The following is a 21,933-nucleotide window of genomic DNA, read 5'->3' as shown; positions in this document are numbered from 1 at the left end:
AATATTTTGATTTTGGGTTTTGTTCCTTAGATAACTGTACATATTTCTCCCACACCCATTCTCAGATCTAGTTGAAACTTTCCACAATTATTATGCATAGTTAGTTTTTATGGTTAGGCTGGCCTAGTGGCACTGATCATTCTACAATTTCTTATAGCGCTAGATCTAAATATTCTGACAAGATGATTGATAAATAATTATAATATTATAAAAATATTAAGATAAAAGGCGAAAAAAAATCAAGTTTCATTAATTCACAAAAAGCAAAAATGAAATTGTATTTAATTTAAACGAAAAAAAAATCTTATCTAGACTAGAATCTTGTCTATATAGATAGACTCTAGTATAATCTATATAGATCTAGTACTATAGAGCTAGATCAGTACTGACAGTAGTAATTTTAAACTTTAAAAAATGCCTTTTGATTGTCACGTCTGTGGCAATAAAGATTACGATGAACAGGATGGGCTGTACTTTTGTACAGAATGTGGAACCCAGTCGCAGGTGAGAAACTTCAAAGTAAGAGGAAGAGCTGAAGAGGAATAAAAGATTATTAATATTTAGATCTAGAGTAGTTTATGCTATTCGGACACCTATAGGCCCAAATTTGAAAGTTTGACTTTGACAGCGCATTATTTTACAATGGTTTGACATAGAAAAGAAAATGACGTATCAAAATCTTCTTTAGTTAAAGGAGAATAAGGATGGCTACTTATATTTGTTCCTCAAACCTATATTTGTTATTATATTTAAGGTCAAAGAGGCCGTGTGTTTTCATTTAATTCGGACACATTTGACCCACATTATTTGATTCCGGACATCATAATTTATTTCGGACAGTCTCTATATTTAGGCATCAATAAACTCAGATTTTAATTCTATATTAACATTAACTAAATTTTAAGATCCCCAGGCATAGCCCCTCACGTGAAATCATTATGATGTTTTCAAACTATGCATAAATACGAACACAAAAAATAAAAATATGAACACACTTATTCTACCAAAATTAGGTCACTGGAATAGTGATTTCTGCACCGACTTTTAGACTTATTTTATGTTTGTTTATTTTATGTGTGTTGAATGTTTGGGGTTTGCATGATTAGATGTGTGTTGAATGTTTGTGTTTTTTTTTTTGTTTATTAATTTAATAAATTTCTAATACAGATGATCTTTTCTAGTATAGTAGGCCCCTACAGGTTACGATAGCCATTCTTGCCTAACTGAATCCTCTATATTCTCTATATTATATATAAATCTAGATTTATCTAGTAGGTCTAGATCTAAGCATTTAACTTCATTCAATGTACCAAGCTCACTCCAAACATTTGCCCATTTATTCTTTATTTTAAAAAAAAAAAAACAAACGAACAAATATAATATAAGATCATTTTTATTGATGTCCAAAACTGGCTGTCCGAAATAAATTTTGGTAAGAAAATCGTAATTTAATTCGGACACCGTATTAATTTTTTTTTTGGTATGGAATTAGAAAACTTGGCTTATGAATCAAATAAATTAGCTCCAAAAACAGAATAAATGTTGCCGGGCTCATTAGTATAGACTTAGCCAATCAAAAAATATAGTCTTAACTCTAGGAAGAGGTAAAGTCATCTGGGTAACATAGGAAAAAAACAACAACCTGACTAACAAATTTGAAATTCGTTTTTCTTACATAAAAAGACAGCTAAATGGAAGGAAATTGGGTTAGAATCATTGGAAAATGGACAAGCACATTATACAGCGCGCTAGTTGTATAATACATATTAAAATAATTATTTAATGACCACAAAAAAACAGCGAATGTCCGAATTCATGTAATGTCCGAAATAAATAAACTACTATAGAGCTAGAGTGTCTAGACATACCATAGATCTAGATCTAGAACTAGTAGTAGAAATAGAATGAGTCAATGACTAGAATCTAGACTGGTAGGCCTAGAGCTAAGAGTAAGAGTTAGAGTAGTCTACTTAACTTATATACTATATAGAGTTATAGACTTAGAATTTAGAACTTTGATTGAATCTGAACACTCAAAATTTTGATCTAGGACTCTAGGTAGTAGGCAGTAGGTAAGTCTAGTCTAGATCATTCAGTAGATGTATGAAAGATTGAAATGTATGGCTATGGACCACCAGTGACTCTATGGAGTATGGTCAGTATGGTAATTTTTGTCTTCCATCCATCGCATATTTACCATTATAATTTACAATTATCATCTTTAAATGTTTAGACACTTTAGACTTTATATCTTTATAAAATAGATCTATACCTCTGAAATTATTAGTCCTAGGAAACAAATTCAAACATCTATAAACTTGTTGATGTCATCTATTTTTCAATAGTATTAATAGATATTGATGTGTAACAATATATTAAATATATAATATATATATATTATTTATATGTTGTATTGTCTCACTCTATGCATATTTACAATAAAATGTGATGCCATAGACATTGAGGGTCAGTTCGATGAGGTCCAGCCCTGTCACTGATGTTATCAAACACTATTCCCTGCTTTGAAACTTGATGAAAACTCTCAGTACGCTAACGAACGATTCATAGTTACTTTATTTTATTTTAAAATGTTATTATCTTCAATTTTCTTTTTTTTACATCAGTTTCTTTATACACCAACTCAAGTTTGATGGGAGGTCAGTGCTACTTTTCCCACTCTCAATTGCTTGATTAGACAAGTTTTACTTTTAGCTTACCTGGTTAACAAAAAAAAAACACAAAAGGAGATACAGAATAAAGGTTGTGCCTATCACTGTGTTTGTTTGTTAATTGTAGAGATCATTTTTTTTTGCTTTGGTAGGCTTTAGATTGCCTACTACTTTGTCTTTTTAAAATTTGTAGCGCATTAGTGATTTGTGGCAAAATATTAATAAAATAATGTAAAAGAAAATGTAGCGTGGCTCCACAAGTCTAACAGCTCAATGTTTGTGGCTGACTCAGTATTTGATTTTGACCATGAAGGTCAAGAAAAATAAAATATTTTTAAAATATACCTCCTTTACACAACACATATCATATACATTGTAAATTAGTAGCGCATTTCTTTTTATCTTAATAACTAATGAATGTTAGATTTTTTTATATTTTCTTCATTACCCCCCCCCCCCTTGTCCCCCATCACCAACCCCAAGAAAGAATCCTGGTTAAACAAATGTAGAGATGTACTAGACTTTATAATATTCCTATAGGCTTTTAGATCTACACTTAGAAGATGATGCGAAAATATTCCTGACGTCGCATTAATTAACTAAACTCTTGAATGAATGTGGAAAGGCATGAAGACATGTAAAATCCGTTCAAGATAAATAGTTTACATAATTAAAGATAACTAAATTAGAATAATAATGCAATAAATTTTAAATAACATATATACATACTATTAAAATAATAAAACTTATTAATAATTGTTAAAAAAAAGAACTACCTGGCGTTTTCTACAGCTTATTATAAATATTATATGTCTTAAAAAAACTACCTAGGACCTCCATGTTCAAGAAGTTGATTTCTGTGCTGATGTTAATGCTATTCACCAAGTAAAATCATCACAAAATGATGGCGCCACAAGAGGAACATATAGACCTAGTAAGTATTATAGGTTCCTACAAACAAGATTACAGATGAAGCATTCAATTTTTTCTACAGTATGTGCACATGCATGATACATAGTCTACAAGAATTTAACTGCTTGACTTTTGAATCAAGGGTATGGTAGGGTGGTGTAGAGCCTTATATTTTGAAATATTGATATTTTTTAGCCATTGAGATGATTCAGATCCAATGGGTATACATTTATTTAGAAAGCAAAGAATTCTTACAAAGGACTTGGATCTGATATGCATTTATTGCTCTAGACACATCCAGAATGTTGGTCCTGATTGATGCTTCCAACAACCATCCAATGGGTTTCAAGATAACTTTATTTTACTTTACACATCCAAGTTAGGATGTCATTTTCTTCCTTGAGAAAATGTCTCAAACATATTGTGAAAATGGTAAATAAAAACTGATACTTTCAGGAGTGGTTTACATTTATTAATAAATATTCTATTATTTAAATATATACAACATATATTGAGCCTAAATGAAGGTCACCAGTATATATATATTATATACTCTTTACAATTGTACTTAACCCTAGAGAATTAGTTTCATCTAATAAAAGACATGCTTTATTAAACTATTTTCAGAAGTAGATTTGGGAAGGCCTTGGACTATATATGAAGCATATCAAATAATTATTATTGCTCAAGCTGAGGCTCTAGTTGGTTTAGGGGCCAAAGAAGAATTAAAGGTATCACATTCCATCTGAATTTTATGTGAACTAAAAGTTTGAAATTATTCCAGTTTGTGTTAAAATAAGACTTTTAAAACTAAATTCTAAGTTTTCTATTTTGTTTGTCTTGAAATATTGAAATAATTTATTCTTTTTAAATTTTATAAGGATATTATTTTTACCATTTGGGCTAATTATTTGTCTCTACTTGGCGTGGCCTTTTGTGATGATGAAAGGATTGTGCCAGATGTTGTTGAGAAATTCAGAGTAGGAAGAGCAAGGTAAGTAATGATATAATTTGTCATGAAATTATTTCAGTTAGCTTAGATTGTAAGCTATGCCATCACACTTTGTTAGGTTTCAAAATGCCTTTTAGAAAAACACCATAATGAATAAACATAGAAATAAATTTAACAATTTTAACTCTTTATCTCCGTAATTATTTTCCATGTTCTGACAGAATTGTTAATTTTTCACATATGTACATATGTACCCTGTTATGTTTAAACTTCAATAACATTTTTGTTTGTAATCAGAAAACATTACTTTTGGTATAGAATGCATTCTCATTTTATATTACACACATTAAAATTTATAAAACCAAAAATTAATTTAATTTAATGAGATCAAATCAAAGATGGTATCATTAATTAAGAGAGAAATAGTTAACAAAATCTTTGATCTAATGCTTTGTGAAATGGCAATCTTCATTTTATTTCAGTGCTACAGATTACTGTTAGGTTTATACATGTCTGCATATTTACACCTTTAGCTAACTGGGTTAAGGCTTTGGTAAAGTAAAAAAGTAAAGTACCCCTCTCAGACCTTGTGATCTATGGGTTTTTGTAAGTACAATTAATCATCATGTAATATTGGTCAATTGAAATAGACCAGTTTAAAACAGGTCACATCTTTATTTAAGTCACTTACACATAAAAGACAAAGTAGAACATATGCAATGACCAATTTTGTTTCTTGATTATCCTATTAGTAAATTCTGTTTCTAACATTTGTACATCTTCAAGATTCATTTTCTTTTAGTTTTTGAAATTCAACTAATAGTCCTGTGGGCTTTTTTTTCAAGTCTTCAACTATTGTACTAGAAAAAATATAAATTAAAATTTTGTACTTTATGATATATTTATAAGTATTCTGTTAGTAAACATTTTTCAGTGTACTTATTGTAAATTCCCAAAAATACATTTAACTCTTTGACTCCAGAATTATTTTCACATTTGGGCAAAACTAATATTTACCCCTTTTGGCTTGCAAAAAATGTACAACTGATGGAGTATGAACAAGTCAACAGCTGTAGCTCTAGGAAATATATTATGATCTAAATTAATTCAAAATATTTTTTTTTACTTATATTTATTTCTATTTTTATATAGTTTTATGTATAGCACTTTTAAAAACACATAAAATGATTATCTGGAGCTCATTATCCCACATCACAAAGATCTGGAACATCAATGTAAAGAAAAAAGAGCCTTTTTAATTTTAAGACCCCAAACTTTAAAAACATCTTTCTTGGTAGTAACATGTTTTAAAAAAAAAATTAAAGATGTTGCAAAGGGAAACTAATTTAGATAAAGTTTTAAGTATAGAAAAACATATTTGGGAAAAAAAATAGAAAAAACTAACTTTCAAAGCACTGATGATGGAAACATTGATCTGCACATCATAGCCAAGTGAAATCAACGCTGGGCGCATCGCTACAGAGTCAAAGAGTTAATTATTTAGTTAGCAGTATGAGTTCAATACTCATTAACATTTAAATACATTGTAAAAATCATATTCAGATTTTCAGAACCTGGAAACATTTGTACAATTCAAAATTAATAATTTTAAAGTTTTTTTAACAGCTGCAAATCGGATATTACTCATTTCCAACTACCAGTATCAGATATAAACAGCTTTTTTTTTTTCTTCACAAGAGAACTACGCCGAGGCTCATTTGACACTCCTCTTAACAAAAAAATGAAAAAGACTACAATATTAGAAAAGGTATTTTTTTTTTTGCTTGCTTATAAATCAACAGTTAATGTTTTAAACTATTCTCACAAAAATTATAAATATAAAGGTGAAGCTGAGTGCTGAAACAGTGATGCCTACAAATTACATAGATAAAGCAGCACTCAACAATTGTTAATTAAATGTAGTGAAATAAGAGAAAGTACTGACACTAACATTTATCTAGGAAAATAATCTTGAATAATGAATGTCAGCCTCAATCAAGTTTTGAAAGTATACCTAACTACTTCACTGTTTAATTATACTTGTGTCTTAAATTATCTTAATAATAATACTCTTTATTATCCGTGAGGAAATAGTGTCTTAAAGTTGTGTATTACACATAAAAATACACAAAAAGTGATAATGTTCATAACAGAGTTAAACCTTTCATGTAATGTTTACATCAGAAAGTTGAATTTTATTCAATGATTTAATTGCTAAGGGAACATGTGAATTCTTTTGTCTGTTTATTTTTGTGGTTGGTGTCTTGTATCTTCTCTGTTATGGTAAAATATTTGTGTCTATAAAATAACTTCTTATTTCAAGTTATTATTAAATTACAAACAGGTGAGAACACTCATATAATACAAGTTATACTTATCAAAATTCTTTTCTCTTTGCTCATACAGACAAAAGCCAAAAAACAAATAAAACACTCAAGACAAAACTATCGTTTAAAGTTACATTGCAAGTATCATTTATTGAGTTTTCTCTTCAGTAACAGTGTATATTGATAATGGTTGGTGCGCCACTTAGTGTAAATGTGAAATGGTGTGACAATACCTTCTCAACAAAACATAAGCATTCTAAAAAAAAATTTTAAATTTATAAACCTTCCCCACAATCCTCAAAATCTAGTGCTATTTTAAATGTGTACCTCTCAAAGCTTCTCGCTGACATCCACTACCTGGCAAGTTTCAAATCATAACTAAGTTGTTTGGTTTGGTTGCATAGCATTTTAGCACTGACAACTCTATTCAAAAGTCAATCTATCATACCTCTCAAAACTTCTCTCTCTTGCTCTTTCCTAATTTTCTTACAACTCTATTCAACAGTTATCTTAAAGGTGAAATATTTGTAACATTGGAAATGTTTAAAGATATTTTGTTAACAGGACAGTACAAAAGAGAATAGCTTATTTGATGAGATCCTAGAGAGTGAAGAAAATACTGATGATTCTTTTATTAAGAAGTTTGATAGCAGTGATGAAGGAGAATCAAAAAACAAATCACAGAAAAAGTTCTATAGAAAGCGCTACGAAAAGGTAAAAAATTTGCCTAAAAGAAGTTTGAAATAATTACAAAGAAAGTTATGAAAGAATGATTTAGTCGACACATTTTCATTTATTTTTATTTGAGAAGTATTTGTTTCCCTATGTTATTATTATCTATCGATATAACAGAACACAAGCAGAATTGTTTAATTTATCACCAAAGGGACACAATATCAAGTTGAAAGAAGTTTAATGCTTTCAAATTTAATCCACAGAATAACAATGTAAATCCCAACCATGATAGGAATTTAAATCATGGTGGTAAAAACAATATAAACTGCATACATTTTAGTACAATAATATGATTATAATGTAGCTTGATTTGCTGCACCAACAACTTTAATACCTGGTTGGGTGTTTCTTTTATAGTATATTAAACAGGTTTTTCTTGAGACTGCAAAAACTCTTAAAGCATTTCTTTGAATATTCTTTCAAGCTGGCTGTTTATAACAACAGGTCAAGGTCTCAACTTGAACATTCTCTGGTTTATTATTTCCTGTATGACTACATGTATGATTAATGATAAATGATAGAAATAGAAAATTACTGTAATACATCTAGAAAGAATGATAAAAAAACAAGAACAATAGTTCAACATATGTTGTCTGTCTGTCCTTTGTGTAGACCATCGTCTGTCCCTCCTTTTCTAGCAGGTCTCATCTTCTACTGTCACTAAGTCCCACCATAAACTACTCTATCACTGACCAAGACTGTCATCTACTGACTCAAGACTGTCATCTACAGACTTAAGACTCCACTGACTTAAGACTGCACAGGCTGTCACTCTAAATAACCAAATAACCAGGATATTTCTAACAACTAGCTAATGCGCAAATTCTATTTATTCTTAATCAACTACCTTCTAATGCTATAACTAATAAAAAAAAATTCTTACCCTTGTCCTTTAGAACTACTTCCTATATGCTTCAGTATCTGTAGCACACGACACATGCCCCTGCTAACACTAAGTGGCAGTGTGTCCTGGTCTGCCCTAAACATCTCTCAATATAGGCTTAGTATCTAGTATCTAAGCCATGCCTAAACTAACACTAATAAATTCTCTTTGTCTGTCCTGACCAACATATCAGACGCTCTACTTGACAAATATCTGACATTGCCCCAACCTTTGTTTGGTCTCTGACAAGTCTAATAGTGAGCCTTGATAACACCTAATCTCACTCACACACACATAACATTGACAATAACATAAAAGATCTAATGTGGCAACTCCAAATGACTCATAGTTTATAAATCCAGAATACAATTATTCAGATGGTAGATAGGGATTTAAACTAAGAATGTGTTATTTGGTGACTATTTCAACTTCAGTCATTTGATTCTTTCATACATTCATTAGTTTTATTATATTTCTAACAAATTCTTTAGACAACTCTATACAAATAACAAAGATTAAACTCATTAATCTTCATTTATATAGATGTTATAAGCTCCTTCACATGTAGGGTATTAAAAATGGTCTCTTTCTGCTGTCTAAGCTGTCTCTATTTTGTTTTATGTAAGTTGCCAAATGGATCTATTCTTTCCACCTTGTAAATTATAATCTCAAAAAAAAAATAGCTTTACAATACAAGTTGATAATTAAAAAAATGTTACATATACATTTGAAAAAAATATTTATGTCTTTACATATGCTTCAAGATAGAACAAAACTAATTTAGTATGGTATAACACTATGTTAATTTGATGTAAGATGATGCATTTGTTTTAAAACAGGCTAAACTATCACCAGAATGGATGAACTTAGAGAAAACCATTGCAATTTGTTTTATAGGTGTCTTGCATACGAATCCAGAAATTCTTCTCCATGATATTGTAAGGTAAAAACTTTTCAAGCAATAAAAACACATTGTTGGTATTTCATAAATTTTTATTTTTTTTAATGCAATACTTTAATGAGGTCAATTTGTTTGACTTTGTGTTGTTTAGCGGTGTTACATCATTAGGTCTTAGTGTTAGAGCAGGTGTTTGGTTTTAGTGTTAGGATTAAGCCTTGGAGCATGAGTTAGGTCTTAAGGTTAGTAACCTGTTGGACAAGTAGTTTGAGACAAAATGAAATTAAAAAAAAAAAAAAACTTGAAACACAAAATGTTTGTTTCAGCAAACCTTAAGTTTTGGACAATAAAATGTAATTTAATCATCCCTTTTAAACAAAAAATTGTAGTTCAACCATAATTTGTTAATATATATATGTTGTTTGATAGAATAATATATTGAAAAAATTATATGTTTTTGGTCTAAGTGATGAAATATTTAAAAATAACTCTGCTTGATATGTCAAGGTTAGATTAATATAATTTTTTCTACAAATTTACAAAATGCATCAGATCAAAAATATTTTCCCACTTTTCTTCACCATATATTTTAACCAATTTTAAAGACTTCTGTACCATTCTTGAGTAGTTAAGATATTTTCTGCCATAATATTTCTATAACATTTTGAGGTTGTAACTGTTTAAATATTAATCTAGATTATTGTACCTTTAGAGTATATCTTAAACTGCCTGTTTATTCCCTTGGGAATTCAATTTTTTAAATGTCATTCACATGCTTATTAGATTTATTGTATTTGTATTTATATGATTTCTTATTATATGTGGTTTATTTATTTAAGGTGGATATATGAAAGCAAAATTCCTTTTCTATCTACATCTCATCTCCTCCCATCCAACATGGTTCTGTCTGGAGGTGACCAGTCTCTTTTTAAAGTGGTGAGCTACACTATCTGAGCAGACTTTAGAATTTTAGGTTATGACATGTAATAAACAAGTTTATATTTAACATTTTTATTGCAAAGTAAAACTATTGTATTTGATTTGTATTTACACAGGGAAAGTTTGATACAAAGGTTCTACTGAAAGAGGTCAACAAACTCTGTACATATTTAGTATTGAAAAGTCTACCAGCTCCAGATATTAAAGAGCTAATTATGCGCTTTGTGAAGGAACTATATCTCCCAAGTAAACTGACTATTTCTTCTCAAATTAAAACAAGTATTTCATATTTAATTCCAGTGTTAACATTTATACTAGAATTAATACACAGGGTTGAAGAGAAATTGAAATCAAAGATAAAAGACTTATCCTTTGAGAGCTTCTTAAATGTCACAATCTCACTTTTACTGCTGATCAAGTGTTAAAAAAACAACAAACTGTTTAACTAAATTTTAATAAATCATTTCACAAGTATTCACTTATCCTATTTGGTTTTCATTAACAGAATTCAGAAATGTGATTTGAAAAATTGATTAAATGCAAAATGTCTCTTTGGTGTTTAAAATAAAAATGTCAAATGCCTACAGATGGAAATGTTTCTTGCGCTTGTTTAGTAAAACATCTTTTACCCTTTGATTTTGAATGTTCAGATGAAGTGATGCACATAAGCTGTAATTTAGCTGACAGAATACCTTATCTATCAAGTGCTAAGACACATTACATTCGACATGATCACCAGGCCATGGCTTATATCATTCTTGGTCTGAGGCTTGTGTTTGGAATTGATGATTCAACAGAGTAGTAAGTATTTTCAGAAGTATTTTTTGTCATCAGTGATTTTACAAAGAAATATTCTTTTACATTGTAAAGGAAAATGTATTGTTAGGCCTAACAAATAGTTGACAATATAGTAAAGAAGAACACAAATTATCTTACACCTGGGCAATATAATAGAAGTGGAAAATAAATTATCTTAAAATTGACAAAATAAAAATTGAACAAGCTTAGGCACGTCTGTGAACATTAATGTATTCTGTGTAGGAGGCTCTTTTGTCTTGTTTAATTTACTTCTAAATGGGTAATTTCCTAGCTAAAAATTAAGATTGTTCTAGATTTTGTTTGCCATGTTCTCTATGCTAGTATGTAGAGTTTGTTAATCATTAAATGGGTAATTTCCTAGCTAAAAATTAAGATTGTTCTAGATTTTGTTTGCCATGTTCTCTATGCTTGTATGTAGGGCTGAAATTTAAATTATTTAGTTTGTTAATCATTAGATTTTTTTACTGTGTGGTGTTGAGAAATCTACAAAGAACACTCCTGCATAAGATTTTGGTGTATTGAGATGCTTACAGAGCTGATCCAAAAGCTATAGATTGCATTACATTGATTACTTTTGATGAAGTATAACAAAAAATACCTTTTAGGGTAGCAAAGGAGAAAGTTGATATATTCAAGTGAAAATGTTGACAATAATTCAGACAATTTATTAGAGAAATTTTATTTTGCAACAGTCTGGGAAAACTTCTCTCAGTAATATTTAATATATATATTCTTGAAGCATTGTTAAAAACATATATGAAATTAAGAAATAAATTGGTAAAAAAAATGTATAACATTATGAAAATTTGAGCTAATTTTGTGTTCTAGAGAAATTAAAAATTAATAAATATAGGAAAAAATGGCCTGTTATGGATCTTAAAGTAAATTGGCATTCAAAACAAAAGTAATTTCTGTCAATGTAAGGATAATATCTAAAGCTAATATTAAGCAAGCTACATATCAGTGTATGTTCTAATTTGTACTAGGTACTATATTACTATTTATCATTTACATGTGCTCATCCTTTTTGCAGCTTGTTATCAGAATACTCTTCAAAACTTCAAGAATGTTTACACCCAGGTACATTTTTTTACAAAGTTATTTAGTTTCTAGTTTAACCAGATTTTTTTGTTTTTGTTTTCTTGTTTCAAGAACAATAGGAGTGTATTTCTTAAAAATCATGTGTTAACATTTTTTTTTATAAAGACACCACGAGGCTGTTTATCTGGACGGATTGGAAAAAATTACATATTTATAAAAGTTCTGAGGTCTTTGATCTGTACAAAGAATTAACTTGTGATGTGTAAGTCTAACATCGAAATGTTTTTTTTTCTATTTTTTTATTTTTGAATAGTTTGTCTCAGTTTAGCTTTGATTAACTTTATGTTCATAGACATAGCGAGGAATTCTGTGTATTTACATTATGTAAAAATATCATTTTTAAAATTTGTTCTCAGGCCTACTATTAAAAGACATTTGTAATAGATCAACAGATGAGTCACACAGAGGCTTCATGTTAATAAATATAGCAAAAAAATTTGACAAATAAGGATGTTTTGCTTTCTAAATCCATCCATCCCAGTGGCGCTACAGCCCATGGAGGGCTCTGGCCTGCTTTAACACATCCTTCCATTCAGATCTCTCCTGGGCCTTTCGTCTCCATGCCCTAACCCCAAGCTGCTTCAGATCTGCTTCCACGTCATCTATCCATCGCATTCGGGGTCTGCCTTTGGGTCGCCTGCCTTTTGGTTTTTGCCTGTATACAATTTTCGCCCCTCTGTTGTCTGACATTCTTTCAAGGTGACCTGCCCAACGTAGTCTGTTCTTTTTTATTTCGTTCACTATTGGTGGGTCTTCATATAATTGATATAACTCATGGTTAGTGCGTGTCCTCCACCCTGTTTCATCCTGTATGGCACCATAGATTTTCCTAAGAATTTTTCTTTCCCAAGTGTTAAGTAAATTTTCAGATGTCTTTGTCAGTGTCCAGGTCTCACTTCCATACATTGCTGCTGGTCTTATTATAGTTTTGTATATTATTTTCTTGGTTTTACTTGAAATCATTTTGCTCTTAAGTAAATGGTGGGTGCTATAAAATGCCCTGTTGCCTGCTGCTATTCTTTCTTTTATTTCTGTTAGTAGGTCATTTTTGAAATTAATAGTACTTCCTAGATATTTGAAAGTTTGGACGTTTTCAAATTCATGGTCTTTGATTTTGATATTTTGTCCCTCTGTTTGATTGTCTCTTGTCATTGTGATGTACTTGGTTTTACTGTCATTGACCTCAAGTCCTGCTGGTTGAGATGCTTCTTCTAGTTGTATGAAGGCTCTAGCGATGTCAGAGGTTTCTTTACCCAATAAGGCAATGTCATCGGCATAAGCAAGGTATTGTAGAGGTTGGCTGTATATCGTCCCTGTTGGTTGTGGACCCATGTTTTCTCTCCTGAAGTAGTTAGTAATAGTTCCCCTTGTGTTTATGTGTATATTTCTTATAACTCTCTCCAGTGTTAAATTGAAAAGCATGCAGGAAAGTGCGTCTCCTTGTCTTAATCCTTGTTTAATCCTAAATTCCAGTGAGTGTTCTCCTTGTATTATGACTTTGCTTTTTGAGTTGTTTAATGTCATATGTATAAGTCTTGTCAACTTGTTGGGTATTCCAAAATCCTGTAGTGTGTCATATAGGTATTTCCTTCTGATACTGTCATAAGCCATTTTATAGTCTATAAAGAGTTGGTGGATTGGTATGTTGTATTCATGGCATTTTTCTAGTATACATCTTAGTGTGAAGATGTGGTCGGTTGTGGATTTGTTGGGTCTGAAACCACATTGGTAGTCACCTAAGATTTCTTCTGAATATTTTCCAAGTTTCTTAGTTATAAGCCTAGACAGTATCTTATAAGTCACATTTAGTAGAGAGATTCCTCTGTAATTACAGCACTTTAACTTGGATCCTTTTTTGTGTATTGGGGTTATAAGAGCCGTTTCCCATTCTGTTGGTATTACTTCTTCTTCCCAAATTCTTGATATTAGTCTGTGTATTTGGGAATGTAAGTCTTTCCCTCCATATTTAATTAGTTCTGCTGTGATTTGGTCCTCTCCTGGTGCTTTGTGATTCTTCATGGTCCTAATTATTTCTGATGTTTCAATGAGTGTTGGAGGGTTCACTAAGGGATCTGCTCCCCCATGCGGCAGTTCATATTCTCCATTGTCTCCATCTTCAGTGGTATTTAGGATCTCCTCAAAGTATTCAGCCCATCTCTCAATGACCCTGCTGTTTTCTGTAATAAGCTGACCATCTTTGTTCTCACACATGTGTGATCTAGCTTGAAATCCGTTCTTTTCATCTTTAATTTTCATATACATTCCTCTCATGTCTCCCTCCTTTGCTAGTTCCTCAATTTGAGTGATCTTGGACTTTTCCCATTCCCGTTTTTTCTTTCTTAAAACTTTTGTGGCCCTTCTTCTTGCTTCATTGTATTGCTGTCTAGTGTTCCTGGTTTCTCTCTGTAGCATTATCATTCGGGCATTGTTCTTCTCTTCTATAGTTTGTCTGCATTCATCATCATACCACCCTATTTTCTCGTTCTTTTGTTTAAATCCAACTACCTCTTCTGCTGTTCTTTTGATAGCATGCTTTATTATTTCCCAATGCTCATTTATGTAATTTTCGCAGTCCTTTTCTAATGTTGTCAGTTGTGTTTGGAGTGCCATTCTATAAGTTTCTGCAACAAGTGGATCCTTTGTGAGTTTTTGACTATCATATTGCTGTGCTCTCTTTCTTTGGTAATTGTGTATGGTACTTATTCTTTGTCTAAATTTAGCTTTTACTAGTAAGTGGTCTGAGTCAGCATTAGCTCCTCTGAAACTTCTTACATCTAGTATGTCTGATCCATGTCTCTTATCTATGAGTATATGATCTATTTGATTCTGGGTGTTGCCATCAGGTGAGATCCAGGTTACCTTGTGAATATTCTTATGTTGGAATTTTGTGCTGCTGATAGACATTCCTTTTCCTGATGCAAAATCCACTAATCTTATGCCATTATTGTTGGTCTCTTCATGTAAACTTTCTTTGCCAATTATTGGTCTTAATGCTGGTTCCTTTCCAATTTTTGCATTGAAATCTCCTAGGATTATTTTGATGTCATGCTTTGGCGCTTCATCATAAATTCTTTCCAGTCCATCATAGAAGGCTTCTTTTGTGTTATCATCTGCATCTTCAGTAGGGGCATGAACATTGATAAATGATATGTTGAAGAATTTTCCTTTCAAACGTAGTGAGCAGAGTCTATCACTTACAGGTTTAAATCCAATGACATTACCTACCATTTCCTTTTTAACAGCAAAACCTGTACCTAAGTTGTTAGTGCTTCCACCACTATAAAATATAGTATACTCCTTGGTTCTGAGAATGTCCGAGTCTTTCCACCTGATTTCCTGTAGGGCTACAAGGGGTATCCTATATTTCTTTAACACTTCAGTAAGTTGGGCTAGCGCACCTGCTCTATAAAGGCTTAGCACGTTCCATGTCGCAAAACAAAAATCATGTCCTTTTCCAGGCCTAGGTTGTTTTCCGTTGAGATCTGTCCGGGTTTTCTTGTGTGTATTAGCTTTCGTAACAGTATTTTTTATATGACAGAGTTGTTAGCCCTGTGCATAACCATCTGAGGGGCTGCCCCTTTCAGCTCTCTGGATAGCTGCCTTTATTTTCAGGTAAGGTGCCCTAGCCTTTGTGGATCCCTCCACTTCCTGCAAGGCAGCAGGTTTGATTTTGGTCCACCCCAGGTATTTTATTTCCCCGGTACCCACCATATCTGGAGGGCATTCCCCTATCCGCCACCTGGGGAGGCGCTCGATGGGAGATCAAAAACTCCACACGAGTTTGCTTTCTAAAGCATTCTAGATTTAAAACATGTACCTGTCAGGTACAGGAAAGAAAACAAAACAATCCACAGTGGAATCTGCATTTTTTTTGTGTGTGCTTGCTTTGGATGTACCTTCAGAATTGAAGATTATTACATCCTAGCCCAAACCTCCTGGTGGCAGGCAGGGTTCAAACTCTAGATTCCACTGTAGTTTTAAATGCACCATTAGTGTCACCCATTCTATGTCTATCAGAAATCAACTCGCCTTCTTAGAGATGACTTGCTAAAATCATATTTTTCTTATATGCAGAAGCAGTGCTAAAATGAATCATCTTGATTCTCTGGTGTCATCTTATACTAATCTTGGATTTGACAAGAAAAAACTTACAACCTTTGCAACTTTAAATATACATCAGCGTCCAGGTTTTGTATCAGTTTTTTTTTAAATAAATATTATTAAATATTATTCAAAAACTAATGTACCATAATAATCCTTACTTTCAATTTGATAAGGCAGATGGTTGATTTAGTCCTTTTTATATGATATAAGCAACAATTTCTTTCCCTATTTTTCATTAGTTCATGCTTGCTTTTTTTTTTTAAACCTCTACCTTTGGTTTATTTCTCTGCACTTCTAGATTCTATTCTGTTCTTGCTTTGCTAAACACTATTGAATGCATTATGTTTTAAGGAGCTTAGCAATGTGGTTAATGACAGTTCTAATATTAATATTCCACTTTTAATATCCTGTTATCGGAAAACAATTTGGTGACATGTAAATAAAACCTAATTTTCTTTAGCACATTTTTTTTTTAGAATGTCAAGGTTTATTTCTTCATTTACCTTAAAACCATTTAACATTGAAATTCTTATGTTTCATTATAATTCCAAGTCTAAATTCTAATATTTCAGTTCGTTGTTTTGAAAAAGAATTTAGAGAAAGCCTGAGAAAACCTTTAGATGCAGCATTAGAAAGATTTGAAAATTTTAATCAAAAAATAATTGGCAAGTATTTTTTTTTTCTTGTAAATTTATAGCAGTGAAACTATTCCATTTTTTAATTCTTCAGGGTCATTACCAAAATATACTATGGATGTTATCTCATGGACAGAGTAATATTTGTAAACATTTGCAACCACTGTTACTGAGCAACAGTATTTTAGTTGGGTTCAACAGTATTTTAGTTGGGTTCAAGTTCTCCAATCATTTTTACATAGCTTATATTAAGTCACTCTGTCTTTCTGTATGGTAAAAAGTTTGTAAACATTATTTCTATGACACCCAATCTCGGATCATGCTGAAATTTTGCACAATTATTTCTTTTATTTTCATATGCACCTCACTAGAAGAGGTTAGTATGTTGGTTTGAGCCAAGAGTTTGAATTCAGGTCATTCCCCCTTTTTTATAGATACTATTAAAAAGAGGTTACGGTAAAATTCACCCAGATATCCCTTTCTTTCTCCCCCCTCTTATTTTCCTTAACTGGTCCAGATGAGTGATAGAATCATAGTGTATTGATAAAGCTAAAAACATGAAAAAATAATTGGTCAAATTATTTGTAATTGCACAGATTTATTATTGTTAGTCTGCATCTATTACAAACTTAATTACATGACTAATCCAAACTAATTGATACAATTACACTTCTTATTAGTTATGTTTTTTTTTTTTTATTTTTTTTTTTTTTATGTTATTTAATCGGATAAATCAAATTAAGACAAAGTTTATGTTCCTTAATAATCCACAATGATATCGAGTAAAAATAACAGAAAGGTGCTATTTAAGCAGTGCCTTTACCTTCATTATTCATTTCTTTATTATGTTTAGTCTACAAAGAGAGATCTTAGAAGTAGTGTCTGTCATATCATTATCCACAAGACAGTATTAAAAAAAACATCACTGAAATAGTGACAGAACATAGAAACATTTTATCATTCTGCTGTAGCCTAATCCCTTGGGGAGTACTTAATAAAATGTTGAAATGGAGGATTATTATTATTATTATTGTGGGAAGCGTGGTCGAGAGGCCAAGTGCGCTTGAACTTGGCTTGGCTTGGCTACCTAGAAGGGGGCTCGAGGTTCAATTCTCGACTCGGGCAGAGTTGTGTTTACTGAGCGCCTAAAGGCAGCACGGAAAACCAACTCCTAGATACCCCCTCCCCCCCCACTGGTCCACAAATGAGATTGGACCAAAAAGCGCTCTGAGCATGCTATATAGAAGCGCTATATAAAAGCTATAATAATTATTTTTGTGCTGTACATTTGTTTTTTATTCCTCTTGTTTTTATTTATTGATCTTTTAATTTTTTTTTTCAGATAAATCTGATGGTGCAGAACAACTTTGTAGATTAAAGGGAGAAAACTTCATTAATTCATCACTATGTCATATAGTAAATGTAGATCTATTTAAAAAACAGACCACAGATAGGAGTGAGTTTTTTTGTTTTTTTTTGCCACTGTTTAATTTCAGAATATCTTTGGAAAATGAAAATAAAGTGAAAAATATTTAGCACCTTCAATTTCCATCACATCTCCCCTAATCATCAGATAGATCTTGAGTCATCAAACCCAAAGAATAGATTAGCAGAGTACTGGCAAGTGGATGTGATGTTATAGTAGTGACTAATTGGTAGGCTAATGCACACTGTTTTCCTTTTCCCATTAGACTGTCACATACCCATTGGGGATCATGAACAAATGAATAGAAGAGGGGTCAGCATCTTCTCTTGATGTTGCTTCTTATATGCCCTTATTGCCTCTTTTTCTGATGTTCTCTTCATCTTGCAGACCTTCCAAGTTCTGAACACCTGTTTCAAAATGTCCAAGCTTTAATCCAAGTGCTGAGTCAGACTTAGCAGTCTGAGCTGGGATCAGTAGAGATGAGGCATGGAAACACATGGTGACCAGACAGAATAGTGGCATAGAAATGGCTACAGAGATTTAAGCATAGCTTTTAGATCAGTGGTTCCCAAACTTTTTTGTCTCGTAGACCCCTTGCCATGTTTTCTGGTTTTTGGTAGACCCCCTGCTTAACTTGCAAATTTTTGCAAATTCATCAACATTTTTTTAAAAACTAATTTCTGTTGTGAGTTGAAAAGTGAAAAAGTGATTTAAAGCTACATATAAAGTTATAGAGATCTATCTTTTTATTGATAAAATTCATAAAATAACAATATTTATTGAAGGAATCTCCAAACACACTGGAAATGTTTTTTTTTGTAGGTCTATCACTCGTTGCTGTGGATATTATATTTCAAATAGGACTTTGTTGTTCTACGAAGTAGTGCTTAAAACATTAAATATTAATTAATTTATATATTAATTTGCCTTAAGTATCATTGTTAAAGTTTTTGCAAAGAGCAGTTTCTCATGTATTTCTTGATTTTTCAAGTGTTGCTCAAATATTGAGTCCGCGAAGATGTTATCACTAACAAGAGCAGGGGCGAAGGCATGTAACTGTCGCATAAATCAGTAAGCTTCGATCAGGAAAGCCTTTTTAGCCTTGGCTGGCTACCCACCTAGCAGAAGTACAACTGAATTCAAAACTCTGCTGCCTTGCAACATGGGAAAGGTTTTGTGGGTCAACCCAGAGGAAAAATAAGGAGCCAGCAATCCTTAGACAGTTTGCAGCACACATCACTACTAGTAATTGTAATTGAGCCTGTAATACCGCTGATCCCAAACTGTATCCATCTCGTTTGCAAAGAATTACATTAGAAGCTTTTAATTTTATAACTCATGCCACCGAAATGACAGTGAGCTGTATTGTTGCTTAAAGAAATTCTTTTAATAATATCACATGTAGGTTTGTGCAAAACAGTTTTTAAAACTAAAATGGCTGGTAAAAAACAATCTATGGTGTTTTCCATATTTTGCCAAAAAAAAAAAAAAAAAAAAAGTAAAGTTCCCCTTTCAGACCTTGTTTTTTTTTCCAAGGGTTTACAAGCAGGGTGTCATGTGGCCAGCACAACGACCAACCGCCTTGACTTTTCCTAACTTAAGTCAGGTTCCCATTAGAGATGGGTGGACTTGGGAGCCCTAAAAATCCTGATATTCAAAATTCACAGATTCGAACCTATGACCCCAGGTTCGGAAGCCAAGCGCTTAACCACTGCCACCGCTCTTCCTATTTTGTTATAAGTAAACAGATTTTGTAAGACGTCCACAAACCATCATCTTCTCTATATGATGTCGAAGAGAGATTTTATGGGCCTTTTCTGAATTTTATCATTGAAATGCTTTTCAATATCTTTTTATCATGGTGACATTTGTCTCAGATGATCCTCCAGCGTAATTAGTTTCATATCATCATGAAAAATGGCAATTGGCAATTGCTAGTTTGACAAGGAAGGAATGAACAATTTTAACTAATCACACTATACAGTTTACATTTCTTTTTGCTAAACATTACTTACATGTAGACAAAATTAAGTTATTTAAATAAATATTGAAATTAAATACAACAATTTTTCGTTTGAATAGCAGGATAAATATTTTAAGGATTTACTTAGGTACAAATTAAAATTATATCTTAGTGTGAAGAACTACATTAATGGGATGTAAAAATTAAAGTCACGACCTGCTTAAATGAATATATTATTGTAGACCCCCGTAGACATCTCATAGACCCCCAATTTTTTTTTCGTAGACCCCTTGGAAGTCTTCGTAGACCCCTGGGGGTCTATATAGACCTTTTTGGGAATCACTGTTTTAGATAGATCACTGAATCATTGGGAGCTAGATCGCTGAATCATTGGGAGCAACTTTATTGGGCTTAATAAAAATAATATTAAAAAAAAGTATATGGCGGTGTTGCCATTGTTTGGCAATTTTAAGTAAATAAAGCATATCCTTGACAAGAACAGCCTTCTTCAAGTCAGTTTTTAAGATTTCAGACAATAGACATTGGCATTATTTAAAGGGAATGGATAAAGAAAAGTTACTCCTGTAAGGTAATAATAGAGACTGTCATTTGTATTTCCAATTTCCTGCTATAAGGTTCAGATCTGAATATTTCACTCGCAGTATCAGGAATAAGGATACAAGTTGGGGATGTTTTTAGTATTTATTAAAAAATTTTCCCCAATCTTTTCTAAAACATATCCTTTGGCTCTCACCTCGATACCACCACGTCATTGTTTTATGTGACTGCCTATTGTCTGGTTCTGTAATCTATTATATATATAGTTCGTCCATTGTGATGTGATAATGACCACTTTTGTCATCCAGGGGGCTGAGTGGGTAATCTATTAGAAGATCTTTGTCATACAGTTTTGTAAGTACATTTACCAATCATAATTCATTAGACTTAAATAAAAAATAATAATATTTATGTATTCTTTTTTTTTTTTTACAGTTCAGACCACTGAAGCTGAGATGCAATTAATAATTTCAAAATATCTACCCCCCAAGTCTGAAGTTAGTCAGTATAAATATCTTTCATCAGGGGATGACCTGATTCAGCATCGACATCAAAATTACTTATGGCTATTGCAGATGGCCAGTCAAAGTATCTGCTGCAAATTGATAGAATTAGACAGACTTGTTGTCAGATTCACTGATTACTTGATTGCTGCTTCCAGTAATATGGATATGTCTAATACTGTATGTACCACCTGGGGAACCAAAGTAGTTACTAAAAGAAAGAAAAAATTGTTTTGACATTTAATTAAGATATATATTAAGTTTCCTATTTATTGTCTTAAAATACCAATAAAAATGTTTCATAAATGATTCTTATGTTTTCTTGTGGAATTGTGATGAATGCTAATTGAGTTTAAGTCATTATAAAATTGTAATGAAAGATGCAAAAGTTTTCCTCAAAAGCACTTATATACTACTTTAAGGCTCATCATAATTGCTAGTTGTTTTTTAAATTATTGTTTATATTTATAAAGTAAAAAAAAAAATAAAAAAAATAAATTATATTGGAA

General features: G+C 31.7%; 1 protein-coding gene across 2 annotated transcripts; it reads left to right on the top strand.

Annotated features, from left to right (window-relative positions):
* Window positions 1-308: 308 nt before the first annotated feature.
* LOC106052336 (TATA box-binding protein-associated factor RNA polymerase I subunit B-like) lies at window positions 309-21,733 on the top strand. Of its 2 annotated transcripts, none has more exons than XM_056044808.1 (16): window positions 309-504; window positions 3,501-3,603; window positions 4,209-4,312; window positions 4,463-4,575; window positions 6,160-6,301; window positions 7,425-7,574; window positions 9,318-9,421; window positions 10,216-10,312; window positions 10,432-10,561; window positions 10,966-11,116; window positions 12,168-12,214; window positions 12,341-12,437; window positions 16,310-16,422; window positions 16,912-17,004; window positions 18,317-18,430; window positions 21,357-21,733. In XM_056044808.1, the coding sequence occupies exons 1-16, from the start codon at window positions 415-417 to the stop codon at window positions 21,659-21,661; spliced, it is 1,953 nt and encodes a 650-aa protein (XP_055900783.1). In that variant the 5' UTR covers window positions 309-414; the 3' UTR covers window positions 21,662-21,733. The 2 variants fall into 2 exon arrangements, with proteins under 2 accessions (XP_055900783.1, XP_055900789.1); XM_056044814.1 differs by having other exon boundaries at window positions 310-504; window positions 6,232-6,301.
* Window positions 21,734-21,933: the final 200 nt, after the last annotated feature.

Source organism: Biomphalaria glabrata, chromosome 1 (assembly GCF_947242115.1).
Source record: "Biomphalaria glabrata chromosome 1, xgBioGlab47.1, whole genome shotgun sequence".
Lineage (NCBI taxonomy): Eukaryota > Metazoa > Mollusca > Gastropoda > Planorbidae > Biomphalaria > Biomphalaria glabrata.
Note: the sequence above shows the minus strand (reverse complement) of the source record. Positions and strands in the feature narration are given on the sequence as shown.